This window comes from Azolla caroliniana, unplaced genomic scaffold (assembly GCF_043228905.1).
Source record: "Azolla caroliniana isolate FFs.n. ecotype wild unplaced genomic scaffold, voAzoCaro1.0.p SCAF_7, whole genome shotgun sequence".
Lineage (NCBI taxonomy): Eukaryota > Viridiplantae > Streptophyta > Polypodiopsida > Salviniales > Salviniaceae > Azolla > Azolla caroliniana.
Window position 1 is genome coordinate 12,753,974 of NW_028230442.1, and position 22,338 is coordinate 12,776,311.

The 22,338-nt window shown below is 41.5% G+C and overlaps 3 protein-coding genes across 3 annotated transcripts; 2 read left to right on the forward strand and 1 right to left on the reverse strand.

Annotated features, from left to right (window-relative positions):
- Nucleotides 1-298: 298 nt before the first annotated feature.
- On the forward strand, nucleotides 299-5,291 carry LOC147861990 (linoleate 9S-lipoxygenase-like). The gene is made up of 9 exons (XM_087322133.1): nucleotides 299-489; nucleotides 721-1,046; nucleotides 1,683-1,923; nucleotides 2,104-2,367; nucleotides 2,522-2,607; nucleotides 2,780-2,887; nucleotides 2,992-3,311; nucleotides 3,739-4,002; nucleotides 4,279-5,291. Exons 1-9 carry the CDS (start codon nucleotides 360-362, stop codon nucleotides 5,021-5,023), a joined length of 2,484 nt encoding a protein of 827 aa, XP_087178259.1. The 5' UTR covers nucleotides 299-359; the 3' UTR covers nucleotides 5,024-5,291.
- A 5,219-nt stretch (nucleotides 5,292-10,510) lies between these two features.
- LOC147861991 (uncharacterized) lies at nucleotides 10,511-13,163 on the forward strand. Its single transcript, XM_087323045.1, has 4 exons — nucleotides 10,511-11,189; nucleotides 11,310-11,722; nucleotides 12,054-12,735; nucleotides 12,811-13,163. Exons 1-4 carry the CDS (start codon nucleotides 10,625-10,627, stop codon nucleotides 13,161-13,163), a joined length of 2,013 nt encoding a protein of 670 aa, XP_087179171.1. The 5' UTR covers nucleotides 10,511-10,624.
- A 1,020-nt stretch (nucleotides 13,164-14,183) lies between these two features.
- LOC147861992 (uncharacterized) lies at nucleotides 14,184-15,914 on the reverse strand. The gene has a single exon (XM_087323046.1). The coding sequence runs from the start codon at nucleotides 15,912-15,914 to the stop codon at nucleotides 14,184-14,186; it is 1,731 nt and encodes a 576-aa protein (XP_087179172.1).
- Nucleotides 15,915-22,338: the final 6,424 nt, after the last annotated feature.

Below are 22,338 nucleotides of genomic sequence, written 5' to 3' on the forward strand. Positions count from 1 at the left end.
TACGGTGAGATTGGCGGGGGACGTTTTTTTTTATATTTTGGATCGGAAAGGGTTTTTGCTTGACCATGATTGACCCCTCGTCCTTATCTTTTGTGGTCATGACTCATGCCTGCCGTGATGGAGATGCCACAAGTGTCAAGGTGTGGAACGTAAATATGTATGTATGTATGTATGTATGTATGTATGTATGAATGGCAATATCTTGACTGGTCATGGCGGCGAGGATAAAATGGATGGGTATGGATTTAAAGAAATCGGGAATATATTGATGTATAACACGATACTTACCTGCGTATCGTGAGAGAGAGAGAGAGAGAGAGAGAGAGAGAGATCCATCTATCTATTGGCAGTGACTAGATATGGCAACTAATTCTATGATTATTAAGGGCGAATTGGAGATACTAAATGAGGGCTTTTTTAATACCCTCAGTAATTTTTTGCGAGGACCCAAGATTGATTTCCAGCTCGTCAGTGTTAAGCTAGATCCAGGTCAAGAATTAAATCCACTTCTTTTGTTAAGTTTTTGTGTCCTCTGTTTTCTTACTTTGTATCGGGTTTTGGGGTTTTCCTTTTTAATCGTAACTTTTTAAGTTTTGGGGTCATTTACTTGGGATTTTTGTTTTGAAATTCGAGTTTCCTTTTTCTTTTAAGCGAGGATTTCCAGTTCTTAATATTAATTTGGGTTTCCATTTTCTCACCTATTTTATTTCAAATTTACAGAAACCCTAACAGGAAAGAAGAGTAAAGTGCAGAGGCTAGAGCTTGGAATTGCTAGTTTATTCAATACGAACACCCCATCTGATAAGGAGAAACAGAAGAATTGTAGATATTTTCCTTTGCTTTTTAATGTGCCTGAGGACTTTGGTAGGCCCGAGGCCATTCTAGTGGAGAGTGAGGTCCCTCGTGAGTTCTTCTTACGGTCCATTACACTTGACGTGCTGCTCGAAAAAGAAAATACTGATGTAGATCATGTCATTTTCCCTACCAAGTCTTGGATCAATCCATCCGCACTTTACCCAGGACCTCGCATATTCTTCTCTGACAAGGTATGATTTATGGATTTTATCTATCCAATTCTCACGTTCTCTAATCATGTACTGTAAATTCAAATGTATATGTGTACATCTGATAATTAAAATCAATCAATTTGAATGTCATATTATATTATTTAAGGAGTAGACAAGAAGTCTACACGTTTTCATGCTTTCATCAATCAAGGAATGATCACTTAGGATTAGTTAAATAGAATAGTAATTAGATGTTCCATGTTCACAAATTTTGGTAATTAACATCAAATGGTTCTAATGCCAGGTTGTACTTCTAGCTAAACTTGCATCCATGACGAGTAGTTTTTGATATTTTTGTCCACTCTTTTTCATTTTTCTTGTCTAATAGCCCTTGTTTTGGGGTTGGGGTTGGGTAGAGGTGGTCTGCTAGCTATTTTCTACATCATTATTTCAGAAACTTGTCTTTGGAGTGACAAGAAACATTTGCCTTCCCCTTTGTAATCTGCACATGGAATCTGGTACTAATGAACATTATAGGAAAACATGAGGGAAGTGGACTTCTCAATGGGTTAAGTTTCTAAAACTTCTGATCAATCTTCTACTTGGGTGATTAAACTCACTGAAATGTTTACTGAAAACTTCTTAATCATGGTGTGTGCATTAATGCCAATGCAGGTGTATTTGCCATTTGAAACTCCTGAAGGACTGAAGCGTTTAAGGAAACAAGAACTTCAGTATTTGAGAGGGGATGGTAGCGGGGAAAGGCAGAAAGGCGAGAGGATTTATGATTACGATTATTACAACAACTTAGGAAACCCAGATAAGGATGCATCCCTTGCTAGGCCTGTGCTTGGAGGTTCTCCTCATTTGCCTTACCCTCGAAGATGTCGAACGGGTGGCAAACACACTAAGGCTGGTATTTCATTATCCTTGTTTGGTTGACTAATTATTGCAATTCTTTTTATAAAATACCACGTGATAAACTACTGAATTCATAGAAACACCCAGAGTATCCAAAATCTTCTTGATTCTGTTTTCTTCAAAAGATGCTAATCTGACTACATTTGTATTTTAAATTGGAAATGAATGGCCTTAGATCCTGAATCGGAGGCGCCTTCTTCGTCACCTTATATACCAAGAGATGAAATATTTAGCTCTCAAAAGAACAGTGATATCATTAAAGTGGGGATACAAACTGCAGCCCATGAAGCCCAAACCCTCTTGAGTGGAAATAAGCACTTCAAATCCTTTGAGGAGGTAGAGAAATTATATGCAGGGAAATTGGACCCTAGTTTGTCTTCAAAATATGCCCTTGGGGATGCCAGCCTTCTTAAATTCCCACCCCCAACGGTTGTCCAAGGTTTGAGCATTCCCTAATTTCATAAATTAATTACTAAACAGTGGCATGTCATGCAATATTTCGTATAATATTGTGTGTATCATTGGAAGTTCAAGACCTGCACATTTCTTTTGATAAAATTGAGTGAGAAATGACATTCTCTTTTGGATGGCAGCAAACAAGAAAGCATGGATGATTGATGAAGAATTTGCACGCCAACGGCTTGCTGGAATGAACCCAATGAAGATCCAAAGGCTAAAGGTGTGGGGTTTTAGGATGATTGAGATAGTTAATGGATCTATCCAAATATGGGCAAAGTCTTAGACATTTGTCCACTCTTTGACCGGATAGAATTACATTTGGTTCGAGCTACTTTAGGGGAGATTGACAAGTTTGCAATGTTGTATAATGTATTCTGTCTATTTCCAAACAGACATTCCCACCACATAGTACTTTGGACTCCAATCTATATGGGCATGAAGAGTGCGGCATTACAGAAGCCCATCTTGAAGGACATTTGGAGGGTCTTTCTATTGAAGAGGTAAGAGAATTTCAAAAGAACAAATGATCATACTTACGGTCAACGATAAAACATTGAAGGATGTGAGCAGGCATACTTTGTTTTTTTACTTTGTATTCATGCAGGCTCTTCATGAGAAGAGGCTATATATTCTTGACTACCATGATTCTTTCATTACACCATATGTAGCAAGGATCAACGAAAGTGAAGGAAAGGTGTATGCTTCAAGGAGCCTCTTCTTCTTGACAAAGGCAGGTTTGTTGCTACCAATTTCCATTGAGCTCATCTTACCTCCCAAGGAGAGGAACACTGGGGAAACTCCATTAAGATGGAGAAGTAGGGTGTTTACTCCACCCCCAGATGGTAAGGTTGATTGGCTGTGGCAACTTGCTAAGGCACATGTGGCAGTAGTTGATGCTTCACATCAACATCTTTGTAGTCACTGGTAAGATTGAAATCTTGTGGTGGTTTAATTTTGTTTTGTATGTATTCTCACAAGAAGTCGTAAAACTTTTTTCCATAATAATTCCTGCATTGAAATGATTTAGGACCTAACATTATGAGCTTCTTTTGTATGGGAGCAGAACAACTTACTTTCCCATGGCACCTAGGTAGGTACGAAAACTTCATCTACAAGAGTTATATTATTGTACATCTCGGGAAACATGAGGGAAAGTGGGGTCTTCCCCACATAAGGAAAATGTTTAGGCCTCTTTGTTATTCGGGATTTTGTTTTCTACAGATCTTTCTCACATCGGGGATGTATAAGATTCATTCCACTGGTCGCTGTCTAAAACTTCTTATGATCTTAGGTTTTGTGTGTGTAATTTGTTTATGGATCATTGCAATGCTTCCTTTAATTTCTTTTCAAGGTTGAAAACTCATGCGTGCATGGAGCCGTTCATCATAGCAACACGGAGGCATTTGAGTGCCATGCATCCAATCCAGAAGCTCTTATCACCCCATTTCAAAGACACTATGAATGCTAACTCTGCGGCAAGGCAGACGTTCTTAAATAGTGGAGGACGGATCGAACGGTGCTTTTCCACTGGAAAATACTCCAATGAGGTGTCTGCAATTGAGTACAAACAATGGAGATTTGATGAACAAGCAGTTCCAAAGGACTTGATTGCAAGGTAAAATCTAGAAGTTACAGATGTTTTCCCATGATGGAATGGCCTTCTGTTTACCTAGAGTATTCAACATTATGAGAGTTTTGACATATGACAAGAAGCATAGCTGGCGAGGTGTAGTGGGGGGGACCGATATGCATGTACATATGAGTTACTAAGATTAGCCAGAATATGATAAGTAAGCATTATTGGAAAATGTCTTAAAACTTCTTGTATGGATAGGTCATGTGCATGTTATGTTGATAAGGCATGTGGGTGATGGTTGGTGTGTTTGCGTAGAGGAATGGCTGAGATGGAGGATGGAACACTGCGACTACATATAGAGGACTATCCCTATGCACAAGATGCGCTGGAGCTGTGGGCACCCATCCAATCGTGGGCGGAGGAATATGTGAACATTTGCTACTCTGGCAAGGACGAGGCAGTGGCCACCGACGAGGAGCTACAAGCTTGGTGGATGGAGATTCAGCATATCGGCCATGGCGACCATGCTCAGGCCTCTTGGTGGGGCACCATGTCCACATGTGCTGATCTTATAGACACCATCTCGACACTCTTGTGGATATCCACTGGTCTCCATTCTGTTGTCGATTTCGGACAATACCCCTTCGCTGGCTTCATGCCCAATGGTCCCACTGCCACCTGGCTCCATGTGCCTGAAGAGGGATCTGCAGAACACAAACAGTTATTAACTGACCCGCCTGCCTTTTTCTTGGCATCGTTATCATCCCAGCGCCAAGCAACCACAGCAATGGGTACCTTTGAGACCACTTCCCAACACATGAGCGAGGAGACATACTTAGGTGGCGACGGTGACGTATCTCCTTCATTGGATCCTCAAGTGGTTGAGGCTCACCAACGCTTTCGGGAGGCAATCTCCACTGCCCATGATCATATACTTTCACGCATTTCCTCTCCTTCGCCACATCGTGCCGGTCCATCCAACATGCCTTTCACCCTCCTCCTCCCTTTTTCTGGCCAAGGCCTTACTGGTCGTGGTGTTCCTAATAGTATCTCCATCTAAATAACCATTGCATGTTTGGGTTCTCCCCAATATTTGATGCTTGCTTGGCATCTCAATATGTGAACTTAACTCTTGATCTCTCAACATATGAAGTTAAGCTCTTTGTGCTTGTATTTTAAGCATTATAATCCATCTTAAGCAATATCAATCCTTGGAAGCCAAGACTAATCGACACTATCTCTTCAGTTATTCCCATTGTATCATGATCATACGCTTCAAATATGTATTTTCATCGAGAAGCAATATGGCAACTTCACAGTTGGCCTCATATATTCTCTCTCTCTAAACTCTTGTCTATTGTATTACTACTCGATTAAATCTCAAGTTTGTTTGCATATATACCACAACATATTGAATGTTATTGATACATGAATGTTTACTGAATTAAAAACATAGGATCGTGAGTGCACATGCTAATTTGGATTCAATTGTCTTGTAATGCAATGCAGGGTTGAAAGGTATTGTTTTTAACTTAAGACTTTTGTCTTAAGTATAAACTGTTTCTATGGCCGAGCAAGGATCCATTTCTTTTGATATTATCTACAACCCTACATTTAAACATTTATATGCATGGCAACGAAGATGTGCTGGGTATGGTTAAAAGTAATAATTGTATGAACCAATGGCATAGTGATTCCAAACATATTGCATTTAGGTAGGACTAAACTTGTTGATCTGTTTTTTAAATTCCTCACGAAAAATGATTCTATTGAAACTACCTTGTCTTCTTGTTTGTGGTTGACCTCTTTCCAAAATCTTTGGGTCGATTTTCTACTTCGGGGAATCCGACGGCCATGATAATTGCAGTTTTTTTATTATTACTATAGTGTAATGTTGGGATGCTATTGTTGTTGGTTTTGAGTTTGTCTTGGACTAGTCTATAATTGACAACTATTGCTTCTACAGTGGACAAAGACAATCTTAACTTGTAGATGGACTTTGAAAAGAAAACATTTAACCAATTGTCTACATAAGTTGCTTCTATGATATTGTAAAGATTGAGCTCCATACAATTCCACCGAATATTTATGGGCAAGCATCTAGTTTAAATGGTTAGAAGCAATATGAATAAACTATCCGTTTTTTACACTTTATGCTTAGAAGCAATATTCTCTATGCTAAACAGACTCTTTGTCGTATGAATGTGTGAGATTTGCAAGTTTTTGTTAAAAAAGACTCGAGTGTGGGTTGGTGGTGGTGGTTTGGGTGGGGGGTGACAATAATCCCAACTTTAAATTGTTGGGTAGAGTTTAAAAGGGCACCCTCTAAGCTAAGTTTTTAGTAGCTATAAAGGCGTGAGGTTATGTGAAGGTGGAAGTGCTCCAAAGGGGCAAATGTGAGGGGACATATAAGATGGATGATAGGCCATTCTCGATAAGAACTTAGTTGGCCCAAGTTAAGAATGACAGATGAAGGGATGACTAGATTCATTATTAGCTATTCTTAGTGTTTAGGGGCCAGACTCCAGAGTTTCAAGAGATGGAGAGGATCTTTTCAAGGAAATGATAGGCATGAGTTAGGCATGATTAGATTTTGATATAAGGTCAACCCTGTGGTTGATATATACAATTTTAAAAACCATTTGTTACCAAACGTCAACTCTATGAGAAAACGACATGCAGTACAAATAAATTATGTGATTTGACATCTCACAAGAGGCTCCTATGAGTAATGACTCTACTCCTCCTCCTCATCCTACTAGTTACTCCTATTAAGGGCCTACAAAGAGAGAGAGTATATAGATGCCTATTTTAGCTCCTTCAATATATCTAGTTTTCTAAAGCCTTTTTTTTATGTTTTTTGGGTCCTTGTAATTCTTGTACTTGGGAAGGCTCTTCTTCTGGTACTAACACTAACTCCGCTATTATCTTGCAATCTTACAAAGACATCTTCCTAAGAATCATAGCCCAATATTTGCTTGAAACCTCGAGCCCCCATGTGATGATTAGAGAGAGAGAAAGAGGTTTTATATTGTAGACTTAGGTGCCTAGACTCTATTATGTTAGCCTCTTGGGCCTTGTCTATCTAGTGTCTCATACACTTATACCGATACATTGTTACAATTTCAAATGCTCATAACTAATAAGTTAATCACTACTTAGAGCAATAATTATAATTAGGAGGCCATTTAAATTATGACTCACAAGACCAGGAGTAATTACGTGTCACCCACAGCTCATCGCTAGTTAATGCAGGCTCCCAAAGAGTGTGTGTGTGCTCCAAAGCTAAATGCACTTTACATGGGAGCTTAAGGAAATACTTAAAATTGATCCTTTTTTGTGACTTTGGCAAGGATTTGAATGGGAACTAGTAGTTTGTTTGTGCTAACTTAACAACACTTATAAAATGTTGAAGCCACCTGAGAATTTTAATTCCATGTGCTAATGAAGTTCATCAACAACATGTGCTTTTGACACACATTAATAATGCTAAGAAATCATTATGTACAACTGTATTAAGAACCAATACGTAAAAGTCAATGGATGGTCCATTCATGCCACTCAATCTTAATCTACTTTCACATGCTCTTTATGAGTTTGTCATGGAGGGCATAACCTATCATGACTTGTATTATAAACACTTCATTTTTAGTGCAGATTGTTGGAAGATGGAAGGAATTTTGATTGTCCTTGAATGGCCTATATAAATAGGACATTACATTCTAAAGCATGATGCGAAGCATTGCGATTATACATTGAAAATAAGACACTTTCGACGTCCACCCGTAACTACCGTTTATAGAATTATGGTGACTTAACATACATCAAGCTTTTGGAAGCAAATTACAAGGAGATCTATTTAATTCAAAGGCATTAAACGAGAATTATAAACTTCATGCAACTTATTGATAAAGAGTGATATGAAAGTATTGATAATTTTGTGAAACAAAGTTATTTGGATTGATGTTTATAAAAAGCCTTCTGAACCAAAACAAACCAAGAAATACAAACAAAGTTCTAGACTTACAAGAGGTATTTTGATTATTGTTTATAACAACTTAGTAGGATAAAAGAAAATAATAACCTTACAAAGATCTAAGAGCTATTTTTTATTACTTTGGAAAAGGATCTTTGTGGATTTCATTTGTACATCCAATGATTGCGATTGCTTTTATTTTCCCATACCTTTGAATTTGGCACTTCAATAGATGATTTCCATTTTTTTAAAAATATTTTGCACACCTTTTGAAGGTTTCCTTTTACAGGAGCCTTTGATGCTCAATTTTGAGAACCATGGCACCAATCTATAGGATTCATTTTCAAACATAAGTTTTTTGTTGATTCTCAAAACATAAGGGGAAGAAAGATGATTAGCATTGATATTAATTGGTTTAAGATGTCAAGTGGTGCACAATTTAGATACCTGTGTCGTCAATTATCCAAACATGTATAGGATCCAACAAGTAGAGCTATATAGATGGAATACAACAAGAAATTATGGGTTTGTGAAGTTGGCTTTAGAATTTGGGTTGAATGAACCCACCAAACTCCTAACTCCTAAAGTAAAAGGATGGATGGAACCTTACAAGAATAAGAAGAGGTTAAACAAGTAAGTGCCCAACAAGCTTAGATCAAAGAAATGTTTGGGGATTTTAGTCATTCTTGGGATTTTTTTTAAAGGAGCCCACAACATTTGTTGTTTATGATGCTATTTAGATTGGATCTAAAGTAATTGGCCACAATCAATAACCCTTCTTTTTTATGGTTATACATTAGTGTCTTCATATTTTCAACGCTTTTTAATGTGTTGGAAACAAAAAGCACTAAAGTACTCTAGCTCTTAGTTGCCCACTGAGTTTTCGAAAAGAACCAAACATACCACTTATATCTAAAAACAAACATACCACTTATATCGAAACTAGATTTTTGTGTTACATGAGATACAAAGGGGTGGGGGGGTTGTTTGGGAAGCTTGTAAGGGGTATTCTCATAACCATCCAAAACATTTAGTGGTTCGTTGCTTATGTATATGTGGGGCCCCTAAAGAACAAGTGTCCCATTTACTACTTACTCCATGCATTTTCAAAACACCCAAAAGATCCATCCCTACACTAAACTGTATTTATTATGTTTATGTGAAAGAGGGTGTGCAAAACACACACACACAGACAGACAGACACACACACACACACACACACGCATAAAAGAGACTAAAAAAACAAGAAAAGTTGTGAATTGATAGGCTGACACATACCCTACACTACACTACACTACACTACTCTCTCTCTCTCTCTCTCTCTCTCTCTCTCTTAGTTACTTACTAACTTACTAGGTAGACACACACACACCACCCCCCGTACTACTACTACTGATAGGTACCCTCACACACACACACACACTCCCCACCCCTCATAATTTCTATCCTTTTGAGCCACCAGTAGTAGTAGACTGTGCATGCAGTACCCATCTTTTGAGTGTGTATTTAGTCTCTCACTCGTCTACATGTATTCTTGAGCCACTCTAGTACTCTATTGAAGTGTGTGTGTTTTTAGTCTTAAATTCCTTCTCTCTCTCTCTCTCTCTCATTTTTCCTTCCTCCATTGGTAAACTCCATAAGCTAAGCTCCATAACTTTGTTGGGACGCACTGGATTCAGACTCGCCCATTGTGGGATCAGAAAACTTCATGTTATACTTTCACTCCAATCTTTTCCATACAACAACAAACAACAAAAACAAAAACAAAAACATACGAGCACTTCTCATAAACCGCATCCATACATGTTGATGCCTTGTATTCGAAATTGAGGGCTCATGCTCAAACAATCTGGATCAAATTGTCTCGACTCTCAACTATGACCCCATCGGACTGCACTCTATGCCTCTGTTTCTCTCTCTCTCTCTCTCTCTCTGTTTGACCTCTGAAGACGATAATATAATCTATCTATCTATCTCTCTATACACACACACATTCCCATTCCCTCTCTGTAGTCTTAGAGCAGTACTATAAATTGGTACCTTTTAGCATCTGGCAATCTGTCTCTGAGAGAGAGAGAGAGAGAGATCCCTGTGGGCCACTTCATCACGTGTGTATTGTGTGTGTGTGTGTGTGAGAGAGATAGAGAGAGAGAGAGAGAGAGAAAGAATTGATTACTTTTGCAGAGAAAACAATAAAAACTAAATAAAAATATATTACGAATCTGTCAATCTCACAAAAGACAATTACGTTATTTACATTTAAAGCCCTACACAAACCATGGTCTATATATTTAAGAATATGGTATATGAATTGGAAATTATCCACAACATTATTCATCATAAATAAGTTAAAATACATACATACAATACAATACAGTCGTAGATGGTAGATGGTAGATGGTAGATGGTAGATGTAGTAGTAGTTTCCTAAGGAAGTAGCCAGACCCTCCCTTCCCCTTGCATTGCAGGGTTAATAGAATATTCTCTCTTATATAAATAAATACACACACATACATATGTATAAATATATGCGATATAGTAGTATCATTGAAAGCTAGATTTCGTAGAAGCAGAATATCGTTAAGCGCTGTTTTCCTCCTCCTCCTCCTCCTCCTCCTCTTCCTTGTGGTGGTGGTGGTGGTGGTGGTGGTGTTTGTATAAATAAGGAGAAGGTGTATCAGAATCATGGATGGTTTATTAGTGCGCTATAATATCATTCCCACTACTACTACCACTATCTCAACCAGTAGTAGTCATCGTAAGGTTCTCAATCATTCCCACGACGATATGATCTCTACTACTACTACTGCTTCTGGTGCCGGTCAATTTTGTATGCAAGCTGCCAATTACATTAATCCCACCGCTGATGACTACTTAATTTGCAATCCCTCCTCTGATCACAACCATTCTCTGCTGGCTAGTTATAGCAACATCATTGCTGACATTCCCAGCTGGACTGCAGCTAATATCATCGATCAGAACTTAAGTAGCAATGGCCCGCATACTCTTAAGGATATTGGTAATAAGCATAATAACTCTAACACATCACACTGTCAACACAATTATGGCGACATTGTGGATGGTAATGATAGTGTGGAGGATGACATTCTTCCGCCAGGGTTTCGTTTCCATCCAACTGACGAAGAGCTCGTGAGCTTCTACTTGGCTAGCAAGATCAGAAACCCTAATTTCAGCGATCGAGCAGTCACAGAAGCAGACCTCAACAAACTCGAGCCATGGGAGCTTCCTGGTAACATAATTTGGATGATGAATTATTTGATACCAATTTGAATCATGTATGTATTGGATTATTTATTCATCAAAATCAAATCTTCTTACAACTCATGTAAAATTCAAAAATGTGTGGTAGGTTTGTCAAAGATGGGTGAGAAAGAGTGGTATTTCTACAGCTCTCGGGATCGGAAGTATCCAACGGGGACCAGGACAAACAGGGCGACACGGGCAGGCTACTGGAAGGCCACCGGGAAAGACCGCGAGATTTTTGGTACCATATACCCCTCCTCCTCTTCCACACCCAGAAGAAGCAGCAGTAACTGTAGTCATTCTTCAACCACACCCCTGGATGCTGCAGCTCATCATAATCATAATCATAATCATCATCATCATCATCATCATCATAGTAATGGTAATATTAAGAAGATTTGTAATGAGTTGGTGGGGATGAAGAAGACGTTGGTGTTTTACAAAGGTAGGGCGCCCAAAGGAAGCAAGACCAACTGGGTGATGCACGAGTATCGGATGGCCACCATAGTAGTACACAAGGTGATTGATTTTGTTTCATCCATCCATCCATATCCCTTTCCAATTTAAATTAAAAAATTTATGAGAGAGAGAGAGAGAGATTAATCACTACCAATATACATATACATACATACATACATACATACATATATATATATATATATATATATGAGGGGCATGATAGGAATTTAGTATCTCTCTCTCTCTCTCTCTCTTTCTACAAACTCACAAGTGTGTACATCCATCATAACATGATGACCGTTAAATAGCAAGCGGCGTTAATAACTTCTCATCGCTGATTCGAATTTGTGAACTGATAAAAATATGGGTATTTATTTAAATCATGGATCAGGAGACGGCGGAGGAATGGGTAGTGTGCAGAGTGTTTCACAAGAGTGCAGGGGGCAAGAAGATGAGCATGGCTGAACTGCAGGCGACATACAATAATGGCCTCATCACGTCCGATACTACTACTACTACTACTACTACTAATGATACGACTAGTAGCCTCCAACACAGATATACTGCTCCCAAATACAGCATTACCAACAACACTGCAAGCTACAGTGATACCAATAGCGACACGAATCACAGTAGTAGTAGCACTTACAATTCAAGTTACGCCAATCCGTATAAGAACACCACCGGTAACAACAACAACAACAACACGAAGAGGAAGAACAATGATAATAGTATTATGCTGCTGCCGCCGCTCATGGAGCTTCCCATCATTAATCCAGCGGCGGCAGCTGACAACATCTCATCCTCCCCACCACGATTGGCCACGTCACCGCCGCCAAACGTGGATGTTGCTTCTCTCCGATCACTCCTCTTTGAAGACAGCGGTAACCATACTACTACTACTACTACTGCTACTACTACTACGCCGCCGCCGCCGCCGCCTGCGAGTTGGTATACTACCACATCCACCTACAATAATATTATTAACCATTTTAGCACTGCTGCCATGAAGCAGCTGATCCAAAGATCGGCGGCTACAGCTTCTGCTGCTGCTGCTGCTGCTGCTGCTATGAGTAGTAGTAGTAGCAGCAGCAGCAGCGTGATCTTCCCCATCAGGGAGCAGCAGTCGATTAATGAAGTGTTTGAAGGTGGTGGCGCCAATAGGCACGTGGGTATGCTCGCATATGGAGGCGGAGGGGCCACGCACGTGAGTATTGATGAGATGAGGGAGTTTGGCATCCCTGATCGTCACGTGCACGTGCCCATACATAAAGCTGCGGTGGTTGGTATTATTGGTAGCAATGATGATGAGGATGATGCTGTGCAGTACCGGCAGAGGGAGCGTGGTGGTGTGCATGAGAGCCTGAGTCTGATCAATAATAATAATAATAATAATTTTAATTATAAGGGTCATGATCAGAGCACAGGTGTTGCCGCCGCCAATGTTAATGGCGGGACGATGAGCAGGAGCGGCCACGATATTTTGTATGACTTAGCTTAAGTAATTATAATCATTGTCAACTGGTTTGTTTCGAGTCCTCCTCATGAAAATCTTTCGCTAATGTCAGTTGAAAATCGCAGAGATCCGCTTTGCTTTGATTGGGATTGGGATTGGGGGGGGGTTGGGATCAGAGGGAAATGGAGTGAGTTAATCTTGCGATTAGCCAAAAATCTGCCTTCATTGGCACCAGGAACCCGGGCCTTATTTCTGCTAGTGTAAATTAGTTAGCAGGATCGTAGATTTGTTTAGAACGAACGTACATATAGTGGATGTGTCCTCCTCCTCACCCCTCACAAAAGAAGAAGTGTAACAAGGAACCAATTCTCATTCCATTACTAGGACCCTTCATTCATATGTATTACAAATGCTCACGTTTCGTTTTCTCTAATTGCTATGCTACATAGAAGGCTCGCTCTAATCACAAGGGTCCTAATATGTCTGTCATCCATTATGTATTAGCAAGCATTGATCTAGCACTAGCAACAAATAATATGACATACGTAAGTAATGTTCTCCCATAAAACCTGACATTTCTATGGACATGCCTTTGTAGAAGACGACAGCATCATCAAATTTCTATGGAACAAATAGAGTAATGAGAAATGTAGGCATAACAATATAATCCTAACCTCTACTTGGGAGCCGCCTACGCAATACGTGAGTTTAAATATTTGTGGTATGTATGTATACATATTCCTTGTTCCTTTAGTTCGATGTTCCCACCAGTGTTGGGCAAAGTCTCTAGCCCCTACTGGAAATTTCCTGCTTCTCATGAACCTAATCGGAATTTTAAAATTTTGGCTGGCCACGTTCCTACCAGCGATAATGTCAACCGGAACATGTTGAAATTTTTTTTTGGCCGCATACCAAAAAAAATAATCTAGCGCAATACCAAATCAAATCAATCACAAAAATTTGGATCCCAAAAACTAAAGATATATATTTAACAAAAATAAATTCTTTTATAAACAGAATTCACTTTTCAAACCTTTGTAAAGTAGCATTAACAACATATTAGATCTAATATATAGAAAGTTCCAAAACAAAATCGATCAAATTTACAAAGTTTTTATCCATATCTTCTATGAAGTCCTCTATGTCATCATCATGCTCGTGAGAAGTTCCTATAAAAATATGACAATATGCCTTGCTTTCTCGCCACAACAAAATGCTGGCACTAAAGTCATGTTCTTCTAGTTCAGGTCCTTCACTAGAGATTTGTATCAATGCATCAACTGCATTGTTTTTTAGCCTATTTCTAAACTTATTTTTTATTAGATTTAGGCGACTAAAGCCTCTCTCACATGCTATTGTAGAAGAACATTGAATTAACCCTATCAATGAAAGCTTTAGAAGTTTGGGTAGCTTTTCTTTCCACATATCATTACAATTTATCATACCCCAAACATCTAAGAAATCTCTTCCAAGCCATTCCGTGGTAGCTTGCCTTTTAAAAATTACATATTCATCATACAATTTATCATTATCAATTATGGGAGAAAACGCTTTCCCATCTACCATTTTTTGAATGCCATAAAAATTTCCAAGTGTTTTCAACTCATTAAGACCCATAGTTTTTCGTGCTAAAATGCTTGTAGATCCGGTAGAAATGTTCATTGGTGATAACATTTTCAATGCGGAAAGGGTTACCGGATCTTGAAGCCTCTTTTTTATTGTCTCTATTAATGCCTTAGAAAACAAAGTTTGGAATTGTATGGCTTCGATTAAGTCTTCACCATCAATACTTCTATCCATGAGGATGCTTTTATACATATTACCTTTAATAGCATCTCCTAAAACCGAAAGCATTCCTTTTTCTCTACCATATTCTGGAATAATTGGATAATTATAGCTATCCTTCTCAAAACCATTGAGATCCATCATAACATGATGTAGAAGTTGTTCTTCTATCTCCCCAATGGCTATCATAGCCAAACCTCCAATGCATGTCACATCCACATATTCCTTTTGGAATTCCGTACTTAATGTTGACATGATCTTAAGTACATCTGCAAGGAAGTGAAGCATATACACTACTTTGAAGTTTCTTAAACTTAAGAATACATTGTATGCATCACTTTGCGATTGCAAAGTCTTCATCAAGGGTTCATACACATCACATACCCTCATGATAGCACCATGCCGACTAAGCCATCGTGTCTTCACAATCCCAAGAATATGCAAATGTGTGTATTCTAATGCATCTTGCATCTTACTTAATTCACCTTGGTGCATTGAGCTCCTCGAGAAATGTGCAGCCACCCGATTCACAAGGGCATCTAATTGCTTGCATGTTTCTTTGACTTCAATGTTCTTTGAAGCCTCTTGCACACACAAGTTTGTTCGATGTGCACAACAATGTAATGAAGTCATAAATGGGTTATATGACTTCAATCTTGTAGCAAAACCTGTAGACGTACCTACCATAACGGATGCTTCATCACTTCCAAATCCCATCAATTTTCTAACATCTAACTTCCACTTTTTTAACAATGCTAAAATGCTCTCTGTTATTGTGTTTGATGTACCATCCTCTGTAACTTCAAGTAACCCCAAATAAGAGGTTCTTACTTGCCTTCCTTCCACAAATGTAGCGTAAAGGATCAAGTTCTTGGTTACGCTTACATTGGTAGCTTCATCTACCATAAGTCCAAACCAAGGACTTTTCCTCAACCTATCATAGATCTCAGCTTCAAGAGCCTTGCTAATGTGCAAGATAAAGCTTGCACAAGCCTTATTATTGTTATACATTCGTGGAAGGCCTTCCACACCACATTCTCTTAACAATCATAAGAGGCTTTCCAATTTTCTAAATGCCAAATCCTCTTTAGCTATAAAATATGCACATTTAAACAATTTTTCAATTGCTACATCCACACTAGCATTTTTTTTTATGCACATTTTTCAAGACCATTCTTGTCTCGTTCTTGTAACAAAATGGCATCTCGATGGGCCACACTTCTTGCATGTTCTCTAATGCAGAAGTCTTATAGTTTTTGGCACTTGTTTTGCCAAATGAAGACTTACAATGAGGATCACTCCTACAATAACTACACCATAAAAGTCCAGTTTCCAAATCCTCTTGAAGCCACTTAAATTTAGTAAGCCAATCTTCTTGAAATTTTAGTTTGGCCATACTAATTCTATTCATCTCACGAAGTAATTCTTTAGAGTGTTGATGGTCCTTTATAGGCTCTTCTAGAGACACATCTTCATTGGAAGATGACAAGTTTTTCCTAAAACCAGGCATTGTAAAGAGGCTGATTTGCTTTCCTTGTCGATTCGTCAAAGACGACATCCCGACTTACACGAGTCTTCCGAGTAGAGGGGTTGAAGCACTTGTACCCCTTTTGCTCCAGTGAGTACCCCACGAGGATGCACTTCTCTGATTTTGGGTCAAGCTTCTGCCACTTCTCATTGGGAATGTGTACGTATGCAATGGAGCCGAATATCCTTACATGGGATACATCCGGCTTCTTCCCATAGTATTTCTCGTGCGGGGTGACCTCGTGCACTCCGGATGTTGTGCACCGGTTCATGAGGTAGACGATGGTATTTGCAGCTTCTGCCCAATATGACTTGGGCATATGCTTCTCATTTAGCATGGCCCTTGCTACTTCGAGGATGTGCCGATTCTTGCGTTTGGCTACACCGTTCTATTGCGGTGTGTGTCGGCAAGTGAATTCTCGTCGAATTCCTTCTTGTTGAAGGTATGCCGTGAACGCATAGGAGAGGTATTCCTTTCCTCCGTTGTCGTAGTGTAGGTTGCACACTATGTGGAAATTATATTTTTGTCCCTCCGGATAGAGAATGGAGTGCTCGGTGAGAACCGGAAGAAAACGGCATACCGGCAAGGAAGAGCCGGATAAAGAGACATAAATGTAAAAAATAAGGAAATACTCACTACTACACAGGGCGTGATTCAAACTCTGCACCTCCACATTGACAAACCTCAACCTTACCATTACATTAACTTATCTTAAGTGTTTTAAATATAGATTTAATACGTATAAGACCTTTATTTATGCATACCTTTATTAAAAGGTAAATCGTGTATTTTTTTAATACATGAAAAAGAAAAAACACGAGACACTAAAAATAACTCATGCACATCTAGCGTGCATGAGCCCTATACTTAGGAAATAAAAAAGCATCACATGCACATTTAGTGGACATGAACACTTTTTGTAAAAAAAAGCATGAAGCCATGCTTAGCTCTTCTTTCCTTATATAAGGAGGAGAGAAATATGTAAAGGGTTGTTGATTATTTGGATTAAGTATTAATCAATACAAAAATTATTCGTGGGATTCACGATTTATACATCTACTTCTCTCTTAACACCCTAAGTACCAATTAATATAGTATACTCGTGTGATTCACGAGTTTCTTATCTTTCTCTTCGCTATTTATTCATAATTAATCTCTATCTCACGAACTTCTTTCTCCTAGTCCAAGACCTCTGTGGTTCCCACCCGACTCACGCAACGATCCGGAGCCGAAAGGCACGACACAGTTGGTGAACCCGACGTGAAGACGGGTGGCAAGGAGATGGAGGCTCAACAAGCTAACAATATGATGGCGATGTTCGAACGGATGCTTCAAGAACAACGCACGATGTCGGAGATTTCGGCATCAGTAGAGCGGCTCGTGCAACGCAACGGGCAATTTAATGGTAAGGATGTGTCGCGATATTTGCAGGACTACAAGGCGGAGATGCTCCGGTGCCGGGCTTCGGAAGGACTGCAAGTGACATCCTTTAACCGGGTGGCGACCGACGGGCTTCAAGGGAGTATCCACTGGTTGCAACAACAAAATCCGACGTGGGAAGCATTCGAAGAGGCGTTAAAGACCACGTTTGCCATCGAGGACTCCTCCAAGGCAACGCGGAGGGGATTCGAGGATTGGGTGGAAACGTCAGGTAAGGGGCTGAAGGTCCTCGAAGTGTTTTCGACATTCGAAAGTCGGTTCGGGAGGTTGTCCGCGAGAGATCAAACTATTCTTGCACCGGACAAAGTCATCATGTTTTTGCGAGCTGTGGACGTCCGGGACCGGAAAGATCTCGGAGTGCTTCTTGAGGACACGGCCACCGAAAGCGGCCTCACCGAAACATGGGAAAGCGTGCGGGATATCGTCGCGCGGTACACGAAGAGGGGGCAATGGCTTGCCAACGAAGAAAAGAGGGTTTCGGAACCGATTCCGAAACCGAGAACGGGACTGGAAGACCATCAACCGAGGGCTCGGGAGATTACGGCCGAGAAGGGAGTCGACGCGTCTACGGTGGAGCAGCTGCTGAAGGAGATGGAGAATCTAAAGATCGCGATGGTGAAGAAGTCGGATGACCGCCCCACAAGCTCCAAATATACGGATCGACAGTGCATATGGTGCGATAGCGCCGAACACGATCGGAGGGATTGCGACGACCATAAGGAGGCGCTACGACGGGATCTCATCTACTACGAGGGAAACCGGATTCATTCGATGGACTCTCGGAAGCCACTCCGACCGAACTTCCGGAAAGGCGGCATGAAGAAGGTGCTCGAGGAGGAGTTAGCGGCAAGAAGCAACTATGCGACAACCGCGGGAATATGTGTCGGGGAGTCATCGGGAGCGAAGGCGTCTTTCTGGCCGGAGGTGCTAGGAAACACCGAGAAAACCGACTCCAACGATATCCGAAACACCGCGGAAGGCGTCCGGGAAGCTACGGGATGGGAGTGCCCTGTCGACAAGAATAGCATATACGCCCTGTGTCAATTACATGAGGTGTATGTGGACGAGAAACGACGGCGCACGGAGGATGCGGCCGGACCATCGAAGATACCGGAAAGCTGGAACTCCGGAGGTAAGGGAAAAGAAAAGGCGACTCCGGCATTCAAGCTCGCCTCGGACATAGAACAACAAACCGACTTGAAAAGAGTGTTCGAGGAAAGAATCTTGGATAGCCGGGTAGATTTTTCGCTGCGGGAACTACTCGGAATAGCGAAGAAGGAGTTTCACGATCTTCTCGTGGATCTCGTAAAAAGGAAGAGACAAAGTACGGAGGAAAATGCTCCAAGGGTGAATGCAAATACCGTTTCAATGAACGACACCGAAGTGGAAGGTGAAATTCCGAACTCCCACTATACAAGGCCACACTGGGCACGTGCGACTACGGAGACTCCGGTCCGAATCGGCAACATCAAAGAACCCGTGCTAGCATTGATTGATCACGGATCGGAGATCAACTTGATGTCCAAGGAGTTCTACCGAAAGGGGAAGTGGCCTATAAACACCAACCATGGATGGAAGATTCGGGCAGCCACGAAAACGACAGAAGACCTATTTGCGGCTTGTCTGGATGTGACGGTAAAGATCGGGGATGTCGAAATTGACCAAAATTTCTTTGTGCAGGATGAGGTTTCACATTCTGTCATCCTCGGCCAACCCTTTATCACGGCTTCACGGATGGAGACGAAGGTGCTCGATAGTGGTGCGGCTTTTGCGCGAATTCGGAGCCAAAACGGAGGGAAATCCGTCCAATTCCTAACGGTGCCGACAAATCACGAAAGGAACAAGAGGGAACTCTTGTCCCAAGTGAGAATGGATTTTTAAAGCGGACTGTTGCGGAGTGGGGAAGTGATAGTCCGAGAAGCCCTGATACCCCACACAGGAAGAAAACTCTCGGAGCAAAACAAGTACGAATCGGGCCGGATGGGGCATCTACGTACACGGCCGTAACCGGAGGAATGAAGAAACAATACCGACAAGTGGAGGATAAGTTACGGTCGGCATCAATAATAAAAGAAGACGAAGAAATCGTGGGAGTGATCGAGGAAGTGTTCTATGGGAATACACTACAACGGCTTGAAGAGCTTGCGGAAGATAAAAGCCAAGGGAACCGGGTAGTCCCGGTGGAATCGGTCGAGATGTACGAGATCGTTGCGAAAATGGGGCCGGATGCGCTCCGCAAAGAAGAAGCAATGCTAAGTACGAAATACAAGACCGTAGAGAAGAAGGTGAAACCGGCCACGGGACCACTACCCGTCGATAGCGAACAAAAGAAGAAAGAAGTCTCGGGAGATCCGACACTTCGGAAGTCCGTGGATATCGGACATGCCTTCACAGATGAGACCCGGAAGAAACTTCGGATCGGTGGAGGTGGGTTCCTCTTACAAGAAGAAGAAAAACGGTTTCGAGAGATGTTGGAGCAACATGGCAAAGCATTCGCGTTCACATCGAGGGAGATCGGATGCATTGATCCAAAGATAGTGGAGCCGATGGTGATTTTCACGATTGATCATGTACCGTGGAACCTGAAGCCGATTCCGGTGCCACGGGCGCATATTCCGAAAGTCATCGACTTGCTCAAGGAGAAGGTGGCGATGGGGATTCTAGAGCCATCAAGTGCTTCGTACTCAAATCGATGGTTTACGGTTCCGAAGAAGAATGGGTCACTCCGATTCATCCAAGACTTGCAACCGGTGAACAAGGTCACGATCCGGAACTCGGGAGTCGGTCCGATAGTGGACGAATTCGCGGAAGCTTTTGCCGGACGTGCGATATACTCCATCAGGGACCTATACTCGGGGTATGACCAATTCCAACTAGCCGTGGAGAGCCGAGACATCACTACCATGCGGACACCGATAGGACTAGTTCGAATGTGCACACTACCGCAAGGAGCGACAAACTCGGTTGCACATATGATGAACGCGATGAACAAGGTGCTTCGAGATTGCATCCCGGAGATAACGATGCCGTTTCTAGATGACATTCCGATGAAAGGATGCGCGGTGGAAGAAAAAGATGAGACTATGGATGATCGGGGATGCCGAAAGTTCGTGGTCGACCATATTCATGATTGCGAGAAAGTGTTGCGAAAGCTAGAAGATGTGCACCTAACACTTTCCGGGGAGAAATCGACATTCGGGCAAGAAGAAATATTGGTGGTCGGACATCTATGTGGACCCTACGGCCGAAGACCGTCACCAACAAAGATCGATGCGATTCAAGCTATGAAGGAAGTATGTGAGTCAACATCGGAAGTCCGAAGGTTTCTGGGTGCGTGTGCATTCTATCACATATGGATTCCGCACTATGCACATATAGCGGACCTGCTCTATCACTTGTTGCGGAAAGGTAAGAAATTCGAGTGGAAACCGGAACACACTAAAGCCATGAGGAAGCTCAAGAAGACACTATGGAGGGCGGAATCACTTAAGAAGCCAAGCTACGAGCGGCCAATCATAGTAACGGTTGATACAAGTCCAACCGGTATCGGGTGGGTCATCAATCAAGCCGACTCGGATGGTTCGCGGTATCCGATCCGATTTGGAGCAAAGGTCCTCAACGAAAGGCAACGCGGATATGCACAAGTCAAAAGAGAATTGTGGGGAGTCGTGTCGGCGATAAAATCGGATCGGGATTATTTGATCGGAGCTGAAGTGGTGATCGAGACGGATTGTCTTCCGATACTCGGGATGATGCGGTGTTGTACGATACCGGATGTGGCTATGCTAAGGTGGATTGCATATGTCAAGTCACTTAATCCGGAGGTTCGACACATCTCGGGGAAGGACAACGCGGTAGCGGACATGTTATCGAGGGCGCGGTTTGAAGACGACATAACCGAATCAGATAATGAAGAAGTTTCTGAAGACTACTTCACGTCAGAACACATATGCCGAGTGAACGTGATCCGAGAATTCCGGGAAGAAGAATACGAGGGGGAAACCTTGATGATCGGGAAGATGCTACAAGAGGTCGAGGATTCAACCAATGATAAAGAAAGGAGAGCCGAGATCCGAAGGAAGAAGAGGCAAGTCCAAAAGTTCTTCTTGGAAAACGGTTTAATATGGAGGACGCCGAAAAGACCGGATGGGATACCACTTCGAGTAGTCGGGACGAAAGAGCAACGAAACCGGATAATGTCCGAGTTCCACGAATCCGATTGGGCTGGACATCGAGGAACATGGGCAACTTTTGTGAAAATCAAGCAAAGATATTGGTGGAAGAACATGTATAAAGATGTCGCGGAGTTCACAGAAAGCTGCGAGAAATGTCAAGTCTACTCCGGGGTCCGACACCGAGATGAGCTGCATCCGACATTCTCACCGACAATCAACTTCAAGTGGATGGTCGACATTGTAGCTATGCCGACCGGGATTGGACAAAAGAAATACTTGGTGTTAGCTCGAG

Coding starts and splice junctions, on each gene's coding strand:
- LOC147861990 (XM_087322133.1), top strand. CDS start 360: ATGGCAACTAATTCTATGATTATTAAGGGCGAATTGGAGATACTAAAT. Junction 1,924..2,103: donor TGGCAAACACACTAAGGCTG/GTATTTCATTAT, acceptor GAATGGCCTTAG/ATCCTGAATCGGAGGCGCCT. Junction 2,608..2,779: donor TGAAGATCCAAAGGCTAAAG/GTGTGGGGTTTT, acceptor ATTTCCAAACAG/ACATTCCCACCACATAGTAC.
- LOC147861991 (XM_087323045.1), top strand. CDS start 10,625: ATGGATGGTTTATTAGTGCGCTATAATATCATTCCCACTACTACTACC. Junction 11,190..11,309: donor CGAGCCATGGGAGCTTCCTG/GTAACATAATTT, acceptor AATGTGTGGTAG/GTTTGTCAAAGATGGGTGAG. Junction 12,736..12,810: donor TGCTGCTGCTGCTGCTATGA/GTAGTAGTAGTA, acceptor AAGTGTTTGAAG/GTGGTGGCGCCAATAGGCAC.
- LOC147861992 (XM_087323046.1), bottom strand. CDS start 15,914: ATGTATAACAATAATAAGGCTTGTGCAAGCTTTATCTTGCACATTAGC.